The sequence below is a fragment of the Falco peregrinus genome, chromosome 6 (assembly GCF_023634155.1).
Source record: "Falco peregrinus isolate bFalPer1 chromosome 6, bFalPer1.pri, whole genome shotgun sequence".
In the NCBI taxonomy this organism is placed as follows: Eukaryota; Metazoa; Chordata; class Aves; order Falconiformes; family Falconidae; genus Falco; species Falco peregrinus.
Genome location: NC_073726.1, coordinates 10,804,762 through 10,831,261, shown reverse-complemented (window position 1 = coordinate 10,831,261; position 26,500 = coordinate 10,804,762). Strand labels below are relative to the sequence as shown.

The following is a 26,500-nucleotide window of genomic DNA, read 5'->3' as shown; positions in this document are numbered from 1 at the left end:
GTAAAAGTAACCCAGAACTGAAATAGAGCCATTTCAATGCGGTCATCTTGTACATTTCTCTGAAATGATGATACCGGGAGCAGATCTTGTCTTCAGATTAGCCTTCAGACTACACATCTTGAAGTTATAAAGCTCATTCCGTTTCTCCTCCTGCCCTTCTTTGCTAGGTGATCATGGACAAGCAGCATGTAAGAGCCGACACCACCATTGCTCTGGCTAACTTCAGTGCTTCTGTGCCTCTTCTTACCTGACTTATCAACTCTCTAGTAGCTACGACCGCAGTTTATCCAGGTGAGTCACACACTGCAGTCCTACCCACTGAGAAGCCAACAAACCCCCGTGCGACCCTCAGCTCTGTCACCAAACTGCCTGTGACCTTGGGTGATCTCTGTTCGTTCCTGTGCTTCATTTCACTCACCTGTAAAGCAGGTAATTACACTTGCCTTCCTCTCCAACGAACTTTTATCAATGGGTGACAAGTGCCATAAAAATGAGAGGGGAAAATTACTTATCCTCTAGTTCTGCATCTTGGAAGACTGCTAACCACGCATTCATCTCACAGACTTTCTTTAGCTCTAAAACTACAGCAGCAGCAGGAAAAATGTGATATTTCAGCCACATACAGGAACCCATAGCTACATTCGTTGTTTATCAATATTCTTCTAAGAATATTTCAGTCAATTCCAAGTGCACAAGAGAAAAACTTTTAAAAGTTAGCAAATTCATGGTGATCTTCACATTCTGACTATGTAATAATAATAATAATAAAAAAAAAAGTTGTGAGAGAAAACTGATTTCACACAGATTCCTCACAATTTCAGAGTACAAGTTTGAAAATTCAAAAAAATAATTGCTTTAAAGATGAGACACAGGGAGAAAATCTGGGCATGTACATACTCATGTGCTTGTAGAATGTATATTCCAAACATTAAAGTTTAAGAAATTAAAGGTATAACATTTCTATATGCAACAAGCCATAGCACAAAGCAGAACAGAACTTAAAAGAATGAATTTTGGCTTTCAAATCTTGGAAAAAGTTCTGGAAAAGAGCTAGGCTGAAATGCTTTACTTTGGAAGTCAAACCCAAATAATACCACATTGAAATATCGTTCTGTTCAGGCTGTTCAATTTGTAAGAATTTAATTTTATATTATTATTTATTTTCCCTTTTTTTTTTTTTTTTTTTTTTTTGGTATGACCATTAAGCATTGCTAATCCTTTTAAAGCAAGGTACTTAAAAAACTCAGTATTCCTTTCTTATTTCTAAAGTGGAAGCAACAGAATAATACCCTTTAGTAACCACTAGGTTATGCTAACAGACAACTTAACTGACACAATAATGTGCTTCTAAAAATAATGCCTGCTTTAAGTGCACATAGATGTGCAAAGGCACATTAAAAAAGACCCCACGCGTTAGAAAAGGTATTTACCATAACCCACGTAACTTGAGTGGATTAGCCTATCCTGCTTGGGTTTTCAACCCTAATTTAATTATGGGTTAAGGACAGCCAAGGAAGCTTTCCTGAAGCAAACAGTTTGCACCTCCCTAAGGCTGCTGTTCTAACTCGACAGAAATAAACACGCTTTTAGCATTTTATAAAGGAAGTTTTTAGGTCAAATTTTGCTTATTTCCTCAGATTATTTGTTTCAGATCCAAGATTGCAACAGAAGAAATTGATTAAAATGTTAAAAACCCTCCTGGATAAAAAACCCTATGGATATTGGCTTTACTGCCTTAACAAAGAAGATTAAAAAAATATCTCGTATGTGCTTTGCATTTTAGACAAGGAAAAGGTTAACATATTCCAAGAGAAGACAACAAATACATTACAAATTATGAGAAAAGCATCTGAATTATTATGAATTGCCAGTAATCGAAACTGTTCTACAAATTCCCATTAACAAGTGATGTTTACCTTGTCGTTACTCAGAACTTTCAGTTGTCCATGCTTCCCATTGTAATCTATCGACAAGTTTTAAATAGAATGGGATGGTTATATATTCTTTGGGTTATTTCATACTTTGAGAGCCTTTCATGCCAGGGTTTTTTAAAAATGTCTAAAATAAGTAATAGGTTTATACCTACTGTAAGATGTATATGAGGATTCCTTATTTTTTAAGCATATAACAGAATGCATAGGAAAATCTCAGAGTGTCTCCTTGATCAAGTGTTTTTTTTAAAAAATCACATTAGTGGAGTGAAACCAGATTAGCTGAATGAATGTGTCCACATAAGCACTAATGTAAAAGTAATGTGGTTAGCAAAGCTACCTCCTTCCCCAGAGGTACAAATGAACTGCAAATGAGATTCACAGTAGTGTTGAGTCATAGGGATTTTTATTTCTGGCTCTTAGAGAGGTTACAATTTATAATGAAACACCCCCTCCCCAAGTTTGTAATTTTATTTGAAATACGATTATTTGTTATGACTGTGGAAACCAAAAGAGAGAACATGATCTGAAGATACTGCAGTCCAGAACACTATTTGTGAATTAAAAATCTCAGTTTAAGCACAAGACAGTATAATTTGTAAAAATGAACACTCCTGAAGCATAAATGCGAGGCAGGTTTTGAACTCTTTCAGCATATCCCCTGTGTCAATAAGTAACGTCAGTCTTAAACAGAAGAAACTTTTATGAAGGAGTAAAATTGCAAACCCACCATTAACTTGGGCCTGTGTGTTTGGCTGACCCTGTAGAATCTGAAATATTTGAGCATAGTTCCTGTATCTGAAAAAACAGTCTCTTGTTCTCGTTATTATCATTTTAAATCATGCTAGATCGTTAATCTAATAAAGCCTCTCCTTCTGCAATTGCCTGTAGGGGAAAATTTTAATTCAACTTTGAATAAATTTTGAGATTCTCAGCTGAAAGGCATTATCTAATGCCAACATATTGCCTTCTTTTCCTATGAGACAAATATGAATCTTGCATGTTAGCTTGTTAACTCAGACTGACATAGAAAATGTAAGTTGTCTAGTTCAAAGATCGGGCAAAGATTAAGCATGCGATGTTTCTGAAAAGAAGAATTAGAACTTAACTGGCATAATCACACTAACTACATTGGAAGTCTGTTATTAAGGCTGTAAAATTCAACTTGTTAACATGATGAAACTCCAGCAGTAAGGATGAATACATTCTTTTGTCCTTTCATTTCCCCTCCTTTTGTGCTCTATATGGCACTGTGCTTAAATATCTGGCCACATACTAAAAATAAAATATGAAATAGTAAAATAAACAAAATATAATAAACAAAAACCTCCCAGCCTTTTTCACTGTTCAGGATAGGAGCAGCTGCCATCCAGGTCTTCAACACTATTTTCTCCTACAGTGTGTTTCATTGCAAGTTACACGAACAGTGCTTTATAGAGAGAACAGAGTTTGCTTTTCCACCTCGTGCAGGTTCACCAGGGAGCTGCAGAGCCTGGCACTGTAATAACGCTGCCCAGCAGAGCACAAGCCTTTGGCCATGCCCTGAGTGAGAGAACTGACCATGCCTCACTTTCGCCAGCTCGGGAGGTGTGTAGAAACCTTTGCCACCAGTTGCTTCCTGAGATCTACCTTCAAAGGCGTACAGCAGCGGGGGGTGGTATTATTCTCCCTTGATAACAGGGGTACTGAAGCACTAAAAAATTTAGGCTTCAGGTATTAAGATCTAACTTTTACGATATTTGGACTCTTAACAGCACCATGTATATTTACAGCCCAGTTTCCACGAATTTCAGCTCATAGCTGTTCATGTTGGGTGCCTCTATGCAATCAGACTCCAGTTTATCAAACTGGGCACAGGAAATAAATAACAGACCACCGGCTACTACAGGTGAAAACATTTCAGTCTCTTACAGGCAGGTCCTTCCATGTAGAACAAATGGAGACAAAAGCCAGGATCTTCCAGGCATCAATAACCCCCACAACATATTCCTCTGCCTTCTTGTAACACTGTCTATCACCCACTGCATGTTTCCAGCCTCCTCACAAATGAGGATTTATCTGACAACACAGTATTAGTTTAGAACCAGAATACCTTTAATCTCTGTGGTGAAGCAGGTGGGAATCCCTCTCAGAAAAATAGCAAATAGCCACTTGATACTCAAACGTACCCACGAAGTCAAGAGAAGGCTGCAGAGAGTGCCTGGATGGCTTTTCACAACATCAATGGTTCCTGACTGTACACCTCAATGATTCTTCTAGCAGGTGTTTTTTTCTCCCCAAACAAATACCCTCTTCCTTCCTGTCACTGCAACTCCAGTGCCATCATACAGTATTTCATCAACCTCTTCAACGGTTATTGGAAGAATTATTAACCTTTTATTTCATTTCACATATATTTATGGTGGAGGACTGCACACAGCCCTTCCCCGGTGCCCTAACTTTTCATGACAAATGTGTAGGTAATGATCATTATGGCTAATGGCTATAGACAGGGAAATGATGACTGACCTTGAGCATGTTTGGTGGGAAGAACAACAGTATTTGCCTGAAGAATAGTGACAGCAGTGACCCTGAAGTAAAATGAAGAAGTAAACAACGGTGCCAGAACATGAGGATTCGAGATCAATGTGAGAAAGTAACCAGCAGCAGCAGATGAAAGCGATAATGACTGTATTAAATTATTGAAAGTAATATTTGATTGTGCAATCCATTTATTGCTTAGACAAGAAGACTAGTGATGTAAACCAGTACAGAAAAGTAAACTGGAGGTTAGGAAGACCCTCTAAAAGCCCCAGAAGAACATTTGCCAACTAAGAAAGCCTCTGGGTAAAGCAGGAGCCTGACGGGAGGCAGCATTGGAGCCTTGTCCTTGTTGCTGGACTCCGGTCAAAATAAGTTGCATGCTATACCCTAACTGGGGTTGCAGACAGCAACATTACCAGTGACCTGATATAAAAATAAGGACTTCTCCCAGTCACCTGTTGGGATAGGTGCATGGGAGCACAACATCCCTGATGCAGCTCTAGTGTGGAGTACACACCTGAGCCAGGTCATGTGCTAGTTAGGTGCATCTATTGTGTATTATTAACTACCGATGTTGTTCAAGTCATCCCATCCCCATGGCTGCCTTTTGACAAACCTCTGAAGAAGGCAGGCAGATCCTGCCACCCCTGCAGCATTCGGTGCTTCAGCCGGCTGAGTACCTTCCAGCAGCAGGAGACTGAAACCATGGGAGGGGAGTGAATCTAGACAAGGGTGTGCCACAATTACCAAACCATTTCAGAGGTGTTTGATGAGTGGAAATGAATGGGGCAGGGGGTGGGGACTGACAGGAGAACATCATGCTTTAGTACAGACAAGCACTTTTCTCTCCTCCCTGCATTGTCTCCACTCCAACTTACGTCAGCCTGGTCTTCCTGCTCTCTCCTGCCACATTATCCCATTTCTCTTATTAATGTATTTGCAACCCTACTTCTCAGTTTTCACATCTCAGTCCCAGTCTCCCAGCACAGTACCTCCAGTTCCCCTGTTGGCTCCACGACGGGTCTCCCCCTCTTTCCTTGCAGCTCCTAGTCACCAGCCACAGGTTTCCAGCCAGCAGATCTCATTGCTACAGTCCTGATCATTTGTGTCCAAGTTTACCAAAACCAAAACAAGGGCTGAGGTTGGAATTTTCAGCTGAATCAATTACTGCTTTGCCAAAATTTAAATGAGTTTGTTTTTTGTTTTTTTTTTTTTTAAACCCACAGTATCAAATATAGGCAATTTTGGCAATTACTGGCTGTATACAATGAGCAGAATATTAACAGGAGATTATAAAGCAATCTAAATAGTATGGCCACTACATTAATTCTACATTAACATGTTGAATATTCCTCTTTTTTACTTCTACTTAATTCAGAAGAAGATAGAAGGATGGAAAACAGTCCTGGTGATTGCTTTGTAACAACAGATACAGCCTTGCTTACTGTGTGCAACACTACCTGTTTTTGCAGTTGGGCTGAGGAATAGTGGTGGCAGTGGGCTAGAGGAGCTGTCTTTATGAATAGACTATTCCATATAGTTTCAGTGTTAGACAGAAAAAACATCCTTGAACTGGTAGTCGTACACAAATTCCTTTCAAGAGAAATACCATACAACAGACAGAAAGAAAAAGGGAGACTATGTTGCAAGTACCATCACATTTAGGTATATAATTAACCCTATTTTAATGGAAAAATATGTTTCTCCTAAATATAAACTTTTTTTTCCAAAGTGCTATTAACTGTAACATTCAAAACCAGTTTCTAGATGACACTGTACTCTTAGTTCTGCATTTCAGTTAGATCATCACCTGTTTTTACACGTCACTGAACAACTGAAATGAATGTTATTCCTGATTATTCCAAGCTTTATGTATAAAATGAGGATATAACACAATGCTGTACTATAGGAACTGTTGTACACATTTATAATATTTTACAAACTTTAGGTTTTTAGATACATATGATTAAACACACGGTGAGGCAAAATAATAAAATACAGGCACCCAGGAAATAGCCACTTACCCACAGTGCTTCATGTGAGGTGGTTTATCCATTCTCACCGCCAGTTTAATTTTCAAATCACTGTCCTGGCTGTTTTTGGGAACTATCATTTTATGCAGATCAGGTGACTTTGGGCTATTGGATGTTGGATACAACACTACCTGCAAGTCATAAAATAAAAACTTCAATGGGTTGATGCAAAAAAAAAAAATCTGGTAGTTTTTAATGGAAACTTCTAAGCAGTGAAGATTCTTGTGGCATCTCCTCCAGTCTGAAAGATGACTAAAAAAGGTTTCAGAAATCTAATAAACAAGTTGAGTCAATCTTATTGTAATAGATAAATTTCCAAAACAAACTCACGCACTTCTTACATTTTACTATTATGAGTTAATAAAATTTCCCTCCTCTGTTCATTCTGAATTAACAGTTTCAAACAAAAAGGAATAGTTGATACTTGAAAATGGTCATGTACAATCAAACAAGAACCTATATTTTTACATTACTCAGTGTTCTGCTGGAAACATCCAATTGAAACCAGGTGCTGCAGCATGACCCCTCCAGCAGTGACATAGCTTGAGGGAAGAAAACCAAAACATGCTCTTTCTTACCAACCCCACTTTTTGATCAACAGCATTAATAAAAGCCAATTATAGTAAAAATCACAGAAATTGGGGATTTCAAAACATCTTTGCTGCAAATGGAGTATAATAAATGTAAGATACTGTATGCAGTTCACATGTGATATGACACAAACCTTTTGTTTAATTTACAGTGGTAGACATAAAAAGATACAAGATACAATGATTTTTCAATATTTAATTTTAAGAAAATTGCTATAAGTTTCTTGAGAGTTTTACTAGGTAACCATTATTTTAGATTAATATAGTCAAAACCTGTTAAATATTTATTTATTTGCCATCCAGAAAGTTACCCGTTTATAGACAGTACAATTAAATATTACTTCATGAAATTCTTATACACAGTCACACATTCAGCAGTTATATGCTGCTGAAACATGATTTCCTTTCATTGTTATTATAAGCATTACTTCTGAATCAATTTAGACTCTAAAATATGCTAAACATGCTATCTGGGAGACTGTCATAACGTTCACTGTGTTCTGAATTACCACTATCATGAAGCAGTATTTCAAAAGTAACCACACTCTATAAAGCAGCGTTCTTCACATTTTATTTCTTGAAAACAAAAATTAATCATAATGTTAACCATCAAGTTAATTTCTTATACATCGTACTTTTGCCTTGTGTCACATCTATAAAACAATATATTCTCCTCTGCATTATTAGCAAAGTTAAATCAAGGATCTGAGTAAGAATCTCCAAGCGAGCATAAATCTAACAGATGTTATTAAGCCAAAAATATTACAATAGTGTCATTCAGATCTAATCATCTGAAAGATGACGTAAACTGAAGGCCTTGTTTCTCATCTCAATATTTTGCAGAAACACATTCCTGCATCCTGTTAATATTAGGAGCTCTAGTGAAGCAGAGAAATATGATGCATCACTCCTAATCAAGTGTGTAACCTTTGTAACACCGTTGGGAGAAATAACCTGTCAGATCCATTGAATACATTCAGTACCATTTAGAGGGGTAACAGAAGAATTGGTATATACTGGTTTTAATAAATCAGGAGGCTATTTTTATTTTTCTTTTTGCAAATGCATAGCAAATACCATTTATAACAGAGCTTATTCCTTCTTTCCCAAGAAACAATCTGATTTTCATTTTGAGTAAAAGCCTTCCCATAAAAAAAACATTTAAAAGCATGAGTATGGCAACCTCTGGTGCATCAGAGAGAAAAAAATATTTAGCTTGTTTATATTTTTCAATGCAAGAATATATAAACATAATTATTACTCATTTCTTGCATTTAATCACTTGGCATTCACATAGGACTGTAGGTGATGTTACAAATTTTTCCTTTTCTACAGGCTGCAGTTCCTGTTGTCCTGTAACAGCTTATTACAGCTCGTGTATCTCAAGTGACATCTTTCTCCTGTCAACTTCTTGAGTTTTTAGAATGCTGATGAAAATACAAGCAGATAAGTATATCATTAATTCATAACTTCAGTACTGACAATTCCTCTTCTGAATTTTTAAAGAGGTATTTTGGAGCTTTGTTTTCAAAGCTCACACAATGTGTAAGTATCTAGCAGAATATTTAAGTATGCACTGTGTTGTGTTTGTATTACACTTTGTCATGCCTTCCAGCTCTAAACAATGAGAGCTAAATGAGTTTTGTCGTCAAACTTTTTATCGTTACACATAAACACACGTACACACATGCATACAAAGCATTTGACAGGCATTATTACCTTCACAACTTTCATGCTAGAATTGCCCTTAAGGGCAATGCTAACCATTGTGTACCATATCATCAGGTGGCACAAACTGTGAGCTCCCACGAAATCACTGAAACCAAAATACTGGGCAAATGTTCCTTGATAGGAAAAGTAAAAAGTTGCTGAAATTTATATTAAAAGCATTGTCTCCGCTATGGTGCACTGTACTGCAATGTCATTGCTATTGTCCATGGAGAAATTTTCTAGGCTATTCTGTCTCAGATTTCCTTTTAGCACTGCTTAAGGGATTTAATTCTTCTAGTGGTTTTTCTATAATCTACTTTAAGAAATAAAATGGTATCAACTCATATGTCTTCTCTGGGGGATATACTCTTCCACTATGCCTAAAACTGCTAAAATCTTCCACAAAATTCCTACTACAGCATACATTTAATAATTGATTTTTATTTTTTTGTTGTTTAATTTACTTTATCTTGTTCTTATACCTGTGAATATCACCATAGTAGATTATTCAGCAGCGTCACAGAGAACCGAGTTGTTAGTCTAGGACAATGCTTCCAATACGTAAACTAACAGCTGATCTACATTAAAAACTGTAACGAACTATTAATGACCAGAATGCTACACAACAAACATAGCTGCTGTGCATCGCGTTGCTTCAGCTGACTTAATGCAAATTAATAGTATCAGAACAGTGTGAGTTGCAATAATTCAGTAAATTCAATCAACCTGTGATGATTAAAAATGCTTGACCATGTGGTCTGATGGTATGTGGTATTAGATTACCTCAGACCAAACTGTAACTGAAAAAGTGGCAAGCTCACTTGATGCCTCTTCTCATTCAGATGTAAAATAAACAGAAATCTTTAATATTATAGAGCAACACATTTATGGATTCGTGCAAGATGATGTTCTCAAAACACGGTTTCCTAATTGTGAATGACTGAAAATGTTTCTCTCCTGGGCTTAAAATATGACAGGTTGAAAGACACAAAGCTAATACCATTTGACAAATTAACTACCCATCATTTCTTGTGATTCAGTTATGTATTTAAGTCTTCAGCTGGATCACAATAGAAGAAATTATTTGAAGCACACCTGAGCCAAAAGTCAATCCAGCCAAGCAATTACTAACTCTCCTCTATTTTTGGCACATTGATCACACCTTCTTTTAAAGGTACGAAAGAAAAGTTGAGTTGTCCAAAATACCTGAAGGCTTGAACAAACCAAACGTGGGACAATCTTGCTTTCCCAGAGCAGATATCCAAGCAGAAGGTTCAGAGTCAAAAGCAACTGTGCAGAAATACCTCCTATCAGCACCCCCATGTTTAGATAAAGCTCTCAAGCTAACCATCCCTGGCCGCTGTTGTCCTGTTGTCAAAAGAAAATGCAGCCTTCAAAAGGGACAAACAAAGCTAAGAGGCAAGGAGTCTGGTAAGCTGTAAGCACACTTGAGAAAAGTCAAAATAATCTCTCCTTTTCCCCCCAGTCCCCACTTGTGGCTGAGTTGAGTTTCAGCCAACTCCTGTCCTTGCATCCTGGCTGCTCCCCCTCCCCTACTTCCACCCACAAACATGATGTTCAAGAGTTGAACCCAAAGGCTGGAGTTACCCACTCTTTTGACCCAAGTATTTGAAACGAGATAGATTTTACAAGTTGTGGTGGTCTAAGACATGTTTTGAGATCTCAGACCTTGGGCACCAGACCTTGGTAAACATGGTAAGTCTGAGCAGACTATGCTGAGTTTTGGCTCACTGTCACAAGCAAAAAAGATGAAAGTGAAGGTCTGCAGCTGCTCCTTAACGCCCTGACTGGGAGGCAGATGACACTTAACATGCTATTACAAAAACCCCTTCTCTCTCCAGTATAGCTTACACCACAGAACTTTAAAAGAAATAAAGATGCAGCCCATCAACAACCTCTTCTTCACAACACAGTCTGGGCTATCTTCCAAAAGCAAACCAAACCCTCAGCCTGGGAGGTGCCTAGTGCCTGGGGCTGCCCTGTTGTCCCTCACCCTGCTCTGCTTCCTGCAGCCCTAGGGAGCCGCTGCTGCTTCTGGCACCCAGCTCCCTCTTCTTTCTTCCAACCACATGGCCCCCAACAGGAAAGCCACAAGATTTTATGAGAAAAAAGCTCCCACACCTGATGTGCTCTGGGGGAGCACAAATGGTGCTACAAATGATTGTTTTCTGCCATTGACCCAAAACACATTTTCTTTTAATCTTATTTCATACCTACTAGGATGAAAAATTTTAGCCTCAACACTTAAGGTCTGCCTAAGTTACAAGCAATTGAGGACTGAATCTTATGTCACACGGCCTTGATCATGAACAGCACTGTGAGCTCTGTTCAGAATAAACAATACACTCATGGTCATGCAAGTAACCCCAGGAGGAACTGGAGAAACCAGTTCTCTAACTCCCGTGCTCCACCAGAGACACTTCTAACTCAATTTGTAATTATTTTAAACTATGTAAGCCAACAAGCGCCCAACATGTAAGATCATATGCTCCCTCAAGTGCGTTTCTTGAAGCTTCAGGCAACAGCACTAATCCATTCTATGGAAGGCTTTTTCTTTCATGTTTTAAAATGCAGTAATTTGAAAAAACACCACTGCAAGCAGAGCAGCCAGGCAGATGTTCTGTTATGAAATAAGCACCCATTAAGTGGCACATGCAAGTTTATGCTGCTGGTCATTGTCTGAGCAAAGATCATAGGAGAATTTCCTAGTTAAATACATGTTGTTATACTGATTTGAAAATAGGCTTATACACCAAAAATTATCGCAGCTGGTTTGGGATAGGAAAGAGATACCTAGTAACAGCGTAGAGGCCCTTTAATGCTCTGCTGTTTGTGTAACTATGGCCCCAGCTTTACTTAGGGGACACTTAAATAATTTTTGACAGAAATGTCTACTGACTCAGGTCACCTTCTCCCCTAACTTGAAAGTCTGGAGCTGTTCTGAGCTATGTCAGCACCTTGCCCAAAGACAGGTTAATGTCAGAAAGCCAGAAACTGGTGTCAGTGTGACAAGAAATGAAGTTCCCTTGAACACCCCAGCAGCAGCCTGCCAGCACAGCACTGCACTCATGTCCTCTTGAGCATTAAGTCATGATGCACTGCTGCCGGGAGGATGAGGCAAAAGAAGGGAAGGGACAAGGTTGGAGGTAGACATGGGAAAAGGAGATGGCTCTCTTGCAAGTAACTCCCTTAGAAAAGTTCTCACCTAGGGAGCACCTAAAGAAAGGGTTAATAACAGCTTGATCAGCAAGGGAATTTATAAGTGCTCTACATGCGTTCCGTCATTTCACCTACTGAGTGATCTCTTGCTTTTCAGCTATGACTGTATTACAGCTGAAAAACTGAGACAAGGCTTTGGTTAACAGGTGCTTAAAAAGAAACAAATACCAAACAGAAAAACTGAACAGGTGCATGGTGAGAGAGCTACCTAAAACACTTGTTGCCAAAAAAATGGGAAGACTTTGCAATTTATGCAATCGATGGACCTCTGCTGATGCTGCCAGCTGAACACTTACCTTAATGGAACTTAGCAATTGATAAAAGTTGTCTTTTAAGTCCTTGCCAAGGAGCCTCTCTCCCAAATCTGACAGCACACATGCCTGAATGAAAAATTTCAATACATTTCTCAAGAATTTCTGACGAGAGGCAATCTCAGAGAAGCTACTGAGAAAACCCCTATTAGTGTGGGAACAGTAACACTCAGCCAGATATAGCAGGGTGCTGACGGGCAGGTTGCTCTGGGAGCAAGAGAAAAAGTGGGAATGGAAGTAATCTCTTACCATTTTCCAAAATTAAAAAAAGACAGAAAAACTCAGACTTGCAAAACCTCAGTCATTTCAAAATGTGATGGAAAAACACATTCCCCAGGATGCAGGCTTTAAATTAACGTATTCACAGTATGAAATTGTCTCTGCTCAGCAGCTCTTTGAACACAGCACAGAAGATAAACAAAATGCCCTATGCAGTCGGAATTCAGAAACCAGGCAATCTTGCGAGTATGGGTACGTAGCTGGTACAGCTATTTTATAATGTCTTTAAATCAAACCCTGAGTAACAGCAACAAAGGGAAAAAAAACCCCAAACAACCCATGAAACTGCACAACTAATTATTGCTGGCTGCAGCTGACTGTGACAAGCAGGTTGTGAGACAACAGTTCCCTTTTAATTCAATAGTCAGAGCGACAAGACTGAAATATTCTTATATTCAAAAAGTATCAGCAAAGACCACTTGCTGTTCTCACATTGTATTCACATGTGTGTTAAGCAAGCACAATGATTGTCACTTTGAATTACTAGGTTTGAACATCTTCGTACACAAGGTACTGAACAAGAAAAAGTGGTGTCAGATCCTTGAGTTTCAGAAACCACCAGGCTGATGTTTCAGAAGTATTTACTCCAAACTCTGAAGGCTTCTTCACGCTTCCTTAGTTGTTGCACATACAAATGCAAACACCAACTCTGCATTCTGTATGCACATACAGAAATTATTGAAGTGGCCAGATCAGCATCAGTCACATAAAAACTGTACCACACTTTTCAAAGGTATTTGAATAAATTAAGTTCTTCACATTTCCTCATTAGAAGAGACGTAACCTCGAAGATGCAGCCTGACTCACTTTATAGAAGTTAAATTCAGTGGTTCACTGTATGCAAAGGTCTACACGACCACAGACACAGACCACAAGTCCAGAAGCTCACGTTCTGCAGAAAGCAAATCCAAATAACATCCTATCCCCTCCTGCGCAGCACACATCTCTGTTTTTTCTTTCAGTGGAAAACTGGGTTTGTCCAACCCTCCTCCAGTTTGTAGAGAACAGAGAATGAAGTTTAAGATTTGTTTTTTGTTTGAAAACACTTCAAGCGGTCAGCAGGGAGCCAGAAGAATATCCCCCAGCCTGTAAAATCTTCCCTTGGCATTCATGACTGGATTTGTTTGGGTTTTTTTCCAAGGAAGAGAGCAATGTCAGACAATCGACATAAGTACTACTTCGTTTCAGTTAAGCACATCTTAAAGGCCTTGAAGGGAGATGTTAAGTACAGACAACAACCCTTCTGTCACTTGGTGCCTCACCTAGTGACTTGTGCAGCAGAGGATGAGCAGCCTCCAGCCTCTGCTTCCCAACTGGGAGTTATAAAGCTGTAAGTATGGTCTGCCCTCTCTACTGAAAGCACAAGCCTGCATCCCTTCTGCTTCACCATGAGCTATTTACTTCTGGAAATCAGCAGCGTCTTCTGAAACCGAGGATCTGTAGTGCTGGGATCAGGGTCTACATCTGAAGTTAGTAAGTGTGAGAGACCGCCATGCACCGATGGCAGCAGTGGAAACACCTTCTCCTCTACAGGTCTGGGGAAACCTTTGCTGGCTCCCCATTTCACACCTTAGATGTGTTTTCATAAAAGCTGATCCCTTAGTACCAAACAAACCCCTTTGGTATGTGATGGAAGTTCCAAATTCAGATCACGTACCTTGATGCTGCCTTCTATTTCTAATTAAAGATTAAACAGAACAAAACCTGCGCAATAACTGCAGGGTATGGGAAATGCAAGCTTCAATAATGTAGAAAAGTGGTATCAGGTCAAGACACATGCTTTGAAGAAAGTCCTTGACAGATGAGAATTAATGCCCACAGTAGGCATACCTCAGAAGGGGCAGGTTTGAGTTGAATTTTTAAGTACAGAAAAATACCAGCAGAAGTATCTTCAGGACTTTTCAGAGCAAAAGCAAACCCAGCTGAATCAGCTGCACTCCTGCAAGTCACTGCAGTGTACTAACCAGGCTTAAAGTTGCCAAACTTTATTAGAATTAAACTTATCCAGTGGGATCCTGCATCTTTCCAAAGGCTACCTGAATTTAAATCTCTCAAACCTGAAAATGAAGACAACGACAAAACAAGCCTTTGAAAGCTAAAACGTATACCATGAGAGTACACAGTACCTTAAAACTGTTTTGTTAAAACTCTGTAAAATATTCTCCCAATCTCTCCTGGAGTGAGCAACCACCACTCCCAAATACTGTGGTTAAACCAGAGAGGTAAGGTGGCAGATTCCCCCCTCTCCTAAGTTCATCACCTACCACCATCAGCAGGAAGGTGTCTGCCAGCAGCCCCGGGTATTGCCGGACCTGGGAGGTGCAGGACAGATGCCCAAACAGGCTGATGCACCCCATAAGCCAGCGTAGCCTTTTTCCTGTTATTTTCCACTGCTAAGGACCATGTGCTGTACACAAGGTCATTGTGGGAGATTTAGCTTTTACTGACAACATACCACATCTCGAACACGGGGAAAAGTCTCCCTTAAAAGAAAAAGCACTGTTTGGTACAGCTGCGGCAGAGCAGGTGCCATACCAAATACCTTATAACATTCTATGGCATGTTTTATCAATAGTTACATTTCTGCACATCATTTCTCACATATTTCTCATGTCTACACATAATACTCACTCTTCCCAGTTCCTTATCTTCAAGTGCCAGCACCCCAGTGCTTTCTGTAAAGAGTTTTACTTTGACAACAGGCCGAGGGTGAGTAGTGGTGAAATCCCCTTGAGTTCCCCATCTGCAATAAATAAAAGAACATAATTTAACTGGGGCTGAGGACAGACCTGAGTGTGGTAGGACTGTATTTATTGATGCACTAATAGAACTTAACTTCCAAAGTTTTGGGGGGCCAGGGTGGAAGAGAGAGGGGAGGTACATTTCTGAGCATCCAAGAGTAAATATATAGATGGGAAAACTGGCTTTTCTCTGTGATGAGACAAATCAGGATTTTTCTGTATGGCTTTTGTAATGAAAAATCAATCACAAGTTTGCTAATGGCAAACCCGAAAGAACTCAAATTATGTCCTTATAGGGAAAAGCAAGAAAGCAAAACCAAGCAACAAAGCACAAAGAGATCTTTTTTTCTATTAAATATGATGTTCACTACCTTGCGCATACAAGTTTAATACAACAAAGAATCATGTCTCGATTCTAAAAATAAATAAATATTATGTTTAACTTCAGGAGACCAAACTATGCAGAAAAGGAGAGACTTGAGCAGAGTAAAAACCTTATGTTTTATGAGATGTTACAACTTAATACAAGCACATAGGAAAAATGTAAACACAAATGCAAAAATGGAAAAAAAATATGTTATTTATCAGTGTGACTATAGCTCTGCAAGATAATTACTGCCACAAGGCTTCATGCTTTTAGAGAACCTAAATTAGGCAGACGAACTTCTAGCTGTTAATCTCTTATCTCGATTAAGACACTTAATTTGTCAGCCTCCCCCCTTGTCCCCGATAGGCTGGTGGTACAAAAAAAAGGAAAGTTATAAGAATTAGATTGCAAAAGAAAAAGGAAAGTTATAAGAATTAGATTACAACTTCCTCCGACAAGCTATTCCGTTTTCTTAAACAATTGGATGGTACTCATTGCATTGATGATACTGGTTCTGTTTGTGCTACTAGGCACAAACAAAATGCAAAAAGTAAGTGCAGCTCCAGTTTCTCTTAATTTTGTTCCACTACTTGAGATATTACCATTAGTAGAAACTAAACAAATAAAGAAAAGAGGCGACCTTAACAGTATGCTCTAGAAAAGGATGTATTATACAAGCTAAAATCTTAGGGCCTCATTTACAAAAAGCAGTATTTTGTTTTCCATGTTCAAGAATAATTTACACAGTCTCTCCATTGTTGGAAAATCAACATATAGTAGTAATCCTCCAGCAAAGTAATCTAACAGGTAAAAGAAAATCCTTCAACTAATGTGAGTTACAGGCTTTAAGACAAAGTCTAGGAAGTAATATGTAACTGAAACCGAAGTGTTTTAGGAAAGTGGTGGTTCTGTATAAACCGATCCTACAGGTGGCTGAACACATGCTGGACCATGAAAGTGGGGTTCACTGAAAATTAACCAAATCTCATGTTAGATTCTGTCTTTGCTTTGTCTCCATTAGATAGATGCTCACTCTATTTGTCTGTGGAGGATGTAGCCTCAGCCTCAGCCAAAGTGGTAACTGAAACAGGGGCTCTGACAAGAAATTACCTTCCTGAGGGGGAGAAAACCTATTCTGTGACCTGATGATCGATGCTGCAGCTGCAGGACAAGACAATGCCTGGCACTGCTGCTCTTCCCAGCAGTGGTCCCAAAGGTAGGTTTTGTCACAATACAGAAATGAGATTTCCAAGGAGAAAGCATCTGCATAAAAGATGAAATAGTTGTATCTGCAGTCTCCCCACCTGGATCCCACTATTCAGGAAGAATGCTGCCTTGCAATCGCAAACACGAGCTAAGCACTTTGTTAGCTGCACACTCTCTCTTGGGCACCACGACATACTTGTCCCTGAGCTTCCAGAAGCCTTGAACGGTGCATGCTGCAATGGACAGGACCACCCAAATACTCAAGAGAAACTACTGAAATAACAAAAGGAAACAAAAGCCTCTCTACAAATATCTAGCGCCAGCATTAGCTCACAGACAGAAGAAAAGAAATCAGAAGAAATCACGCTGACTAAAGGGAAGAGACCCAGCCTGTTCAACAAAGAGAACATTACTGGTGCCAGCTCAGCTGCTGCAAGCTGAGCAGCAGGTACGCACCGCTGCATGCGCTGGGGTCTGCACACCCCAGCATCTGGTCCCAGGACCTCCCCAGAAGTGGTGCAGCTTCCTCTGGAGCCACACACAGCCAGGCTCCTTTTCTGCAGAACACAGCAGGGAGGGACAGGGCACACACGAGCCTCACCCAGGGAGCCTGGCAGAATTTGTTGTTTCTCCAGTTTAGATGCACAATGACAGACTTATGTGGATGGGACTAACACGGTGTCATCCACCTGCTGGCAATCATGTCATGCTAGAAACGATCTTTAACATCACATCTGAACACTAGCCTTGACTGAAATCTATCTCCCGCTTGTTCCATTGTTCTATCTGCAATATAAGTGAAAATACTGGGCTAAAAAGCAATGGTCTGAATCAATTCCTAAAGCTTAATGCTCACAGTGGAAACATTCCACGCATTGATCTTCACACTCCTGGCTGATCAGGACTTCAGCTGACTCTCATAGTCTCTTAAGACCATGTCTTTGGAAGTTAATTATCTGGTAGAGCAGACGGTCACAGACTTTACTGTCTAGACTTTAATATCATTCCTCATGAAACAGCACGTGAGGAATCGTGTTCTGTTAGAAAAGGCAAATCCAAGATTGTATTCTTTAGCATTATGTTTACTTGCGGGCATCTGATATTCCTCTCTGCTAACAATATTACAGCGAACTACACAAGGCTCATAGTTCATCTTTTTATTCCTTGTGGATTACCAGAACACGAGCCCTGTTTCTTTGGAGCTTTGTGTTGTTGCAGAGGTATTGCTTCATACCGATTGAAATCAGAAGCTGGGTGAAAGCAACCAAAATAGAAGTGGTATCATGTTCATTTCAGTATGCTTTTCCAATAATGAACATGGGTATGAGAGACCCAATAATCCAGACAGAAACCGAGTTTATCTCTATGCTGTACATTTAAAAGCACACTATTATGCTATTATGCATGCTGTTAATGCATTAGGCATTAAGTGAAGCAGAAGTCAGAAATTACAGCATAATCAAAATGTATAATATTGAACTCCCAGCTGTAGGCTAACCCATATGAACACTGCTTCTAATAACAACTGGCAATTTGCATTTTTCCGTTTTGTCAGTACAAATGAAATGTAGTTATAAAAGTGGCCTTACTGTCTGTATTTTGCAGCAGCCACTAACAAACTTTTGTCTTGTTAAAAATAAAACTCTGAGCTGTAAAGATTGTGCCAGGAATATAATGAGATACCAGGCACTCAACATTTATTAAGGGTGATCCAAAACAAGGGGTAGATTGAATAAAGCATGCAGGTGGACATAAGCTAGCTTATTTTGAAATGCGGCTTTACAGTTCTGAAATCAAATTATATTGGTTCTCAAGATCTGACAGCTTTCAACTCTTTTTTTTTTTTTTTTTTTTTTTTCCCCTGGCTATTTGTTTCATGACACCTGGTCAGACTGCATTCAACAAATTAACTATTTGTTTAGTCTTCCTGATTATAAATAAGATTTCAGTTCAACCAAATTCCATTGACATGGATATCACACTTTCAGCTCCTATATCTGAGAGGATAAAACAGAGATGACATTTGCAGCGTACAGATCATCTTAAAATTACCTATAATGTAATTGCAAGCAATAACTTTGGAGAAGCTACTGTCCTATCATCATCTGTGACTAAGAACTGTGCAAGTAAATTGCATAATCCTATATATAACGCCACGATCAGAAATGTAGCTTTCCTGGCTAGTAAATATGAATTTACTGACTCACTTGTAATTTCCACTGTAAAATTCTGTCAAGTTTCCCCACAGTTTTGACTATTTATTCTGTAACTATATGTCTGTTGAAGGAGCTGTTAAGGTTAATGGTGAAAAATAGGTTAGGAGGATACCTAACAATTCCTGGAATCAATACCCAAACAGTTAATTATCATGATGCATATCTTCATCACCATTACTGTACTTTCTTATTTCAATTTATAGATTTTATGTGCTGAATATAATTATATCCACTTGGTTTCTCAAAAATGTTACATTTTTCTTCCAAAACACATTTCTCTTCTGTCAAATGCATTTATTAATACCTGTTCTCACATCTGCTTAATCTCATTGGAATGGCCGTAGTGGAACACTTCCTTTAAATTTAAAATCTAAGCTGCTAGGTGTAGGTCAGACAAATCTGTATTTTTCTGTTAAGGCTGGGATTGTACCCTGATATTTTCCTGGAGAAAATACAGCGCTTCTCAGAAATGTCTTTCTGAACCACAGATTAAAAGTCAACCACCATACAAAGGATTGTTTGTATTATCTGTAGGATTGAAGAAATTTTTAGTTGTTTAACTGAACAACCCTTTGACTCTTTTAAAATACGAACGAACAATGTGGCCTGTGGAATTTGAGCACTGGATAAAGAAAAGTTACTTTTCTTTATATTTTAACTGTCAACAGCAGTAACAGTGAAATATTTTCTGCAAGAAAATAAATCCTACAGCTGACTTTTACTCTCCATACAGGGAAGCAGGTGAACTTGTAGGTTGTATCTTGGTTTTCTGAGAAAACAGAAGGAAATGGTATGCACCATTTTGATCTCATTTAAGTCAAACTATGTTGCAGATAATTTGTTTCAAGCTTGCTTTGCTATTGAGATAGTGAATTGTGGAAGGAAGAATGAGAAGGAACAACAGGGACATTAATTCACCTAATTTCTCAAATTGCTATTTACAAAAAGTGTATTTTTAATATTTTTTAACATAATAGAAAAATGTACTCCTTTACATTTGTAATAGCATACACTTTAACTACCAAATGTATGTAAGCAACAGAAACAGCAAATCAGCCATCGCCACACCTTTGGAGGAGCCATTGATTTATGAATGCCTGTCCAATTATTTTTGCTAATGTGAACAATTTTAGTGCGGAATGTGTCAAGATGGGAAGTGCAAAATTTTTGTCCAAACTAGTGTGGATCTCATGCAGTATTCATATTAAGTTAAAAAAAAAAATCCCATTATGGTCTGATTATTTTTTTTCTAAATCTTGCTAGAAAAGTAACAATAATTTCAGTGCTAAATGCTGCAGTGTCGCTCACTGCACTCTCAGCCGAAACCTGTGTATCGTACATGAGACCTCTAAAATCTCCAACTTTAAGCCTTAAAAACCCCCACAGTCCTGCCTCTTCAGGCTCTCATTTTGCCACATCATTCTCCTTTGTATACATAATTTTTCTGCTTTCACCTACTCATTCTTTTTATTATAGGAACTGCAATGATTTGATGCTTTATCATCTTCAACCATAAGCCTCAGTCTTTTCACCGTATTTACACTGCTGTCAGAGGTATGTGGGCTGATACTGCAATTGGTGACAGAGTCCTTTGCCAAAGTTGATTTCCCTTCAGTGCAAACGGACCCACTACCAGCAAGGACGTGGCTGTTTATTTCAGGTAAAGATTTATCACTGTGTCACAGAACCCCCTCTAAGCAAATTTATTTTCCTACTTCATTCTGCAAGACATTTTGTACACTGGAAAAAGCAGCAAATTTCTCTCTTGGGTTTCCCACTCTCACCATGGTCTTTGTTAGTCAAAACTTTTATTTATGAGATCTTAAATCTCCGGTCTTACATTGGAGTGAATGTTGTGAAATTTATTATTCTAAGCAAACATCTAGAAATTTTATTTTAGCCCTATTTATTGGAACATTTCCTTTCTGATAAAATACCAAGTCTACAGAATTTTGCACCATCAGGAATTGATTTTCCTCAGCAATTAGGAAATCTCCTTTTCAAAACCAATACCAGAGTGTATTAGTCTCTTTGGTCCCTCCTTTTGCATCTTTCTAGGTTTGATTTTTGGTTTAAATCTACTGTATAAATCTACCTCAACAGGTTTCTTAATTGTTAAACCAGCTTAAGAGGTCTTCTGAAAGGGTTTTCCTTTTTTCTATCCACACAGGGATGTGCTACAGGGCTGGAATGAGCAGGAAGAACCACCAAAACCAGTTTGTAGGTGTCCAACTGCTCCACAGGACTAAGGTATTCACTAGCACTTCATTTTTGTACATCTTGGAGCTGGACTGGAAGTACAATGCTCAGGCAACTTCTCCGTGTCTCAGCTGTTTCAAGAATTTATACCAACTTTGTCGTTTCTACTTTGTTTAGAAACGTACTTTAACTGTAGAAAAATAGGTATCTCGAATTTTCAGGTTAGAAGTCATATTCACAGTGCAAGTTGTGAGATGAAACACCAGGAAAAAAAAAGACAGATGAGATTTAGCACCTCCCTGTCACATCTGACTACACTGATACTTTAATCTAGTTCAAAACACTGTAAATCCAGGTCTGATAAACGTTCTGTTGTTAGTGAAGTATTGAGTGAATGTGGAATTTATGAAGTGTTGCATATTACTAACTACAGCTGCATATATACAGAGAGAGAGAGAAAAACAATGTGAGAAACCAAGCAAGCCGCTGTACCAGCAGTGCAAGTTACCCCACAGCGATCCAACAATAAATCTTTAATTTGATGAGCAGGTTTCATTCAGCCAAACGAAAACAGAGTTAAATCCATACTTACTGGATTCTGGCTATTTTACTGAGACTCCCAAAGACAGGATTACTTAGTACTAATTGCTGCTAGTTTTTCTCCACTAATAATAAAATGGACAAGTATCTGCTCTTCTGAGCAGAGAAATACCCATGCATTTGGCAATGACCGACACTGCAACGGTACGCTAGAAGTCATGGCCTTAATACTAACAGCTGTCTCACACAATCCAAAGGCATGTTTATTTTCTGCCTTTTGCACGCCTTACAAAATAATACGAACATTCCAGCTTCCCCCTTTCATGAAAGTTCTTGAAAAAGGATGCTGAAATGTTACTGCACAACCAACAGAAGTTTATTATGCAGCATCAAGGATGTAATAGGGTAATGATTGTTCCCTATAGGCAAAATTACAACCATTATTATTTTCATGTATATTTATATTTATTTATATATACTCCATTACATCAGTGGGATCTGGAATTCATGTTTGAAACCACAAGGGAAAGAGTTTGTATGATTGTACCTTTCTATAATGCGGTTTAGGTTGCAAATATTTTTTTTTTTTTTTGGGGGGGGAAATATCTATTTTCTTCTTGCTCTATTTGAAAATTACTCATTTATTTTGATGGAAGTACAAGGAGCATAGCTCCTTCCATCAGAGCAAGCACATTAAGCAGCAGCTGAAAGGCAATGCATAAAGAAACTTCCGAACAAATTAATGCCCTTTTACAGTAGAAGCACAGACAAGCCCTGTGCTCAGGCAAACTAAACCACGAGCTTGGCCAGGTATTTTGGCCTTTCACCAATAACCTCATTGAATCTTTTATGTGTCTTGACTCTGTTCTTCCCTGTGCTACTGTGATTCCACCATTTTATGCAGAAATCTTGCTGAGAACTATAGATTCATTGTTTTACAGCCCCTATTACAGAAACACTGATACTTCGCATAAATACTTTCAGAGCTGTCAGCTAGTGAAGGAGCATTACAATAGAAACTATTTTAACCCTGAGGTTCCCACCAAAATCTTCCTAAAACTACAAAATACAGATATGAGAAAGATAATTAATTCTACAGAGACAGAAGACAGTAGGAAGAAGTACAGACAAATGGGAAAATTTGGTATAAGGATGGAAAGTCATACAATTGCCTTTTAAGTGTCACCTTTGATTTCACCTAAGCAGGGTCTACACTACTGTCCCTTACTTTTCTCTTTCTTTTTTTTTTTTTTTTAATTTATTTTATTATTTTACATTTATTTCCATCTATATGGGAACTTCTGACTTGGCATGCTAGCAGTTTGAAATGTAGACTAACAAGACATATCTTAACCCTTCCCTTATAGAAAAGGTGGATGCTCAGCACCTGTAGCTGCATACACAAAGTAGCCTGGCATTCAATTGCTACGTGTGTTGTCCAGTCACTATCTAGTATAGTCACTCAGAAAGAGTGAATGTTGGGGTTTTTTTGTTCTTCTGTGGATTCAGCAGCAAAATTGAATGCTTTTAGGGTGGTTGTTACAAAACATTGGCAATTGCTTCTTGGAACTTTGCTGTGAAGAAGTGAAAGCTCTGAACGGGATCCTCACTTTGGCTAAAGCAAGGATACAGTGTTTTGATGGATATGCTATATTGTAAAGCCCCGTTACACAACTAGTCTAATATGAAAGGAAAAGAAGAATAATCTGATCATAAAGTGTTTTTTTTAGGGTTTGCTTTTGGTAAAAATAATAACTGTTTTAAATAAAGGAGTTAACAGAGCTCAAACCTACTAACCATTTATCACAGAGCTAACGATAAGCTGGACACAATTGTGTATTTATTTTTAAACACATTCTTTATATCTGAAAAAAACCCTCACCTTGTTAAAAAAACACAAAATTGTGAATAGTTTTTCTTTAAAATAAAAAGGTGTCTAATACAACCAGAAAGGAAAACCAAAAGAGGGGTTCAATGCATAATAAGCAACTAAGTAAAACCACTCATTAGGCTTCCTACACTGAAAGTGAGAAAAGTGCACTCTAACACTACAGAATGCTATTATGACAAGTATTGTCATCACAAACTTAAAACCGTATGAATAAATTATTACTTAGTTTTGCTTTTCCATCTCACTTTCAATACAGGCAACCAAGACAAGTCAGGGTGAAGATTTTCAAGGGTGTGTAAAAAGACTGACATACGGCCAGGTGCTGGGCACCACTGCTATATATTGTGTGAAGAATTCATGGGAGACATTAACTCCTCTTTCCCACCGAGTTTCAAACCCGGATGGGGGCTAGTGATGGACACAAAGGCAAGACTTGGTCACTTATGCTCTTGAAATTTCAATATGCATATTTACTTCAATTTTGCCTTGCCAAAGGCAATTACGAATCTATCACAACATTGTTAAAAGTTACAAAGCCTATTTATTTCACGTTATTTAGTATTTGTGTGACACTTTAAACCTTCAAAATGTTACACAAATGTTGATAAACTGACAGTACTTTGATGAAGCAGATAGATGTTGTCATCTCAGCCTAAAGATGTGAGAAAACAGATCACAAAGACTGAACTATCTAAGCCTACCTACCAGTCTATCAGGGAAGAGCCAGGAATCAAATCAGAAAATTTCAGTATTCCATCTAGCATGACATCACTTCTATTTTGAAACCCCTTTTACTCCTCTTTCTGACTCCTACTATTCTTCTCAGCTATCCACATTATTCTGCCTTTGTTTCTGTTTCCTCCTACCCTCAATCTGTTGGTATTGCTTTCAAGTAGACACATTAACCCGTAGACTTACACCTTACAGGCTACGTAGTTAGTAAGAAATTTCAAGACCTATTAATTTTCTTTTTGTCATCTGTTCAGTGGACTATTCCGTATCCTAAAAGTACTGGACTGCTTGACGCTGCTGAGGATCAATGCACATCCTAATACAGCACCAGCAAGGAAGAGTCTGCCCATGGTGGGGTGAAAACCAGTTTTCTGAGTGTCATGAGCACTTGAGATATTCAGGCTATGAATATTTTGTACAAGACTCAAAAGCAAAAACTTCTTCCTTTTAAACCCTTTTCCTTAACCTTTCTCTTCACCCAAAACAGCAAGCCAAAACATAAAATTTGTTCCAATTCAGACACTGTATCTAGTCAAATGTTTAGCAATTATTTTGAACATACCTGTATTATATTGCATATAACAAATAAAAGCAAATTTTTGAAAGGTCTCTTCAAACCAAGATACAAGAACGGTATATTTTGAAAATGTAAAATGGGGCATTCTGATCATATCAAAATTTAAGAGAAATCCAAAGGAATTGTTTTCATGTCAACTACTGGCCACAAACAACAATTACATTTTCCAATGATGAGGCAGGTGCAGACCACTTTGAATAAAAAATTTCAAATCCACTCCACTAGAGTATTCCAGAAGAAGACTGGAGGTAAAATTTGAGGTAAACCCTCCCAACCTCACCTTTTTTTTGACAGACCACCATCCCTCTACATGACACTTCACAGGCTGCCTTTGCCTTCACTTTGACCCACCCAGGGACCAGGTACCTGCACTAGTATGAGGCTTAGCCTGATCCAAAGCATTTTTCTTCTAAGCAGGATTTAACTGGCTTTGGATCAACACCACACTGTTCGTATCCAAATGCATTCCAGTTTGAAGCTGGATCACACATTGATAGATGCTTTAGTGCTATGTTAGAAAAAAGCTTATATCTGTCTGCAAAATATTAAGTCACATTTGCTGTGGATCAGGTGGGAATGAGAATGGAAACAGATCTATCATGCACATTTAGCAGCATGTAAAGAGTCTTTTCCAAGCCCTGATTGTTATACTGAAATGGGTAACGGTGGGACAAGCATCTTCAAGCCCTAGTTTCCGAAATGCACTATGAAATAAAACTGGTATCAGTCTTGCAAGAGACATGTAATGTCATTATACATTTCAAAAGAAGACAGTCACCCCACAGCAGCTATCCTTTCCAGCAGTGACACTGGACAAGGAGGGTTAACATCCTGACTCTGAACAGGGAACCTATAAATCATAAAGCCCTCATCCCACCGGCTTTCTGCCGGGAGTCTAAGTGCTGCAGCACAAGGCGGTGCACCAAAGCCGCAGACTTCAGAAGTGCAAACATCACAACACAGCAGATATCCTGGTTGCTTTCAGTCAATTATTAGCATGCTGAGCACAAAGGAGCAAGGAGAACAACCAGGATTTAGCCAGAACAATCAAAAAGATTAAGGTGAAGAAAATTAAAAAAAGATATGCCCTGGTGGCAGAAGGATTATGTTTATTGCTAGCTATGCAAATAGAGTAGAGATTACAACCAATTTTAATTATCTCCTTCCTCCTCTAATCCCAGTTTCTTCCATGCCACACTTGTCTTGATCTGACAAATGAATATTCCTTTCTAATAGCAGTGGTTCTCACAAGTCCTTAAGGTAAATAGACTTAAGAGATAATATTCTGGGAGTTAATCATAGGATCACCGAAAAATTTAGGCTGGAAGGAATCTCTAGAGGTCATCTAGTTCAGACCCTGCTCAGAGCAAGGCCAGTTAAAGTCAGGTTGCTCATGTTATTCCTCAGTTGAGTT

At 38.6% G+C, this 26,500-nt stretch overlaps 1 protein-coding gene across 2 annotated transcripts in view; it reads right to left on the bottom strand.

Annotated features, from left to right (window-relative positions):
* CADPS2 (calcium dependent secretion activator 2) overlaps positions 1-26,500 on the bottom strand; it is a 323,550-nt gene that overhangs the window by 148,386 nt on the left and 148,664 nt on the right. For both annotated transcript variants that reach the window (XM_055808537.1, XM_055808536.1), the window contains exons 7-8: positions 15,249-15,360; positions 6,479-6,618 (exon numbers count right to left, since the gene is read on the bottom strand). In XM_055808537.1, the coding sequence (XP_055664512.1) occupies positions 6,479-6,618; positions 15,249-15,360 (252 nt within the window). The remainder of the gene's footprint in view (positions 1-6,478; positions 6,619-15,248; positions 15,361-26,500) is intronic.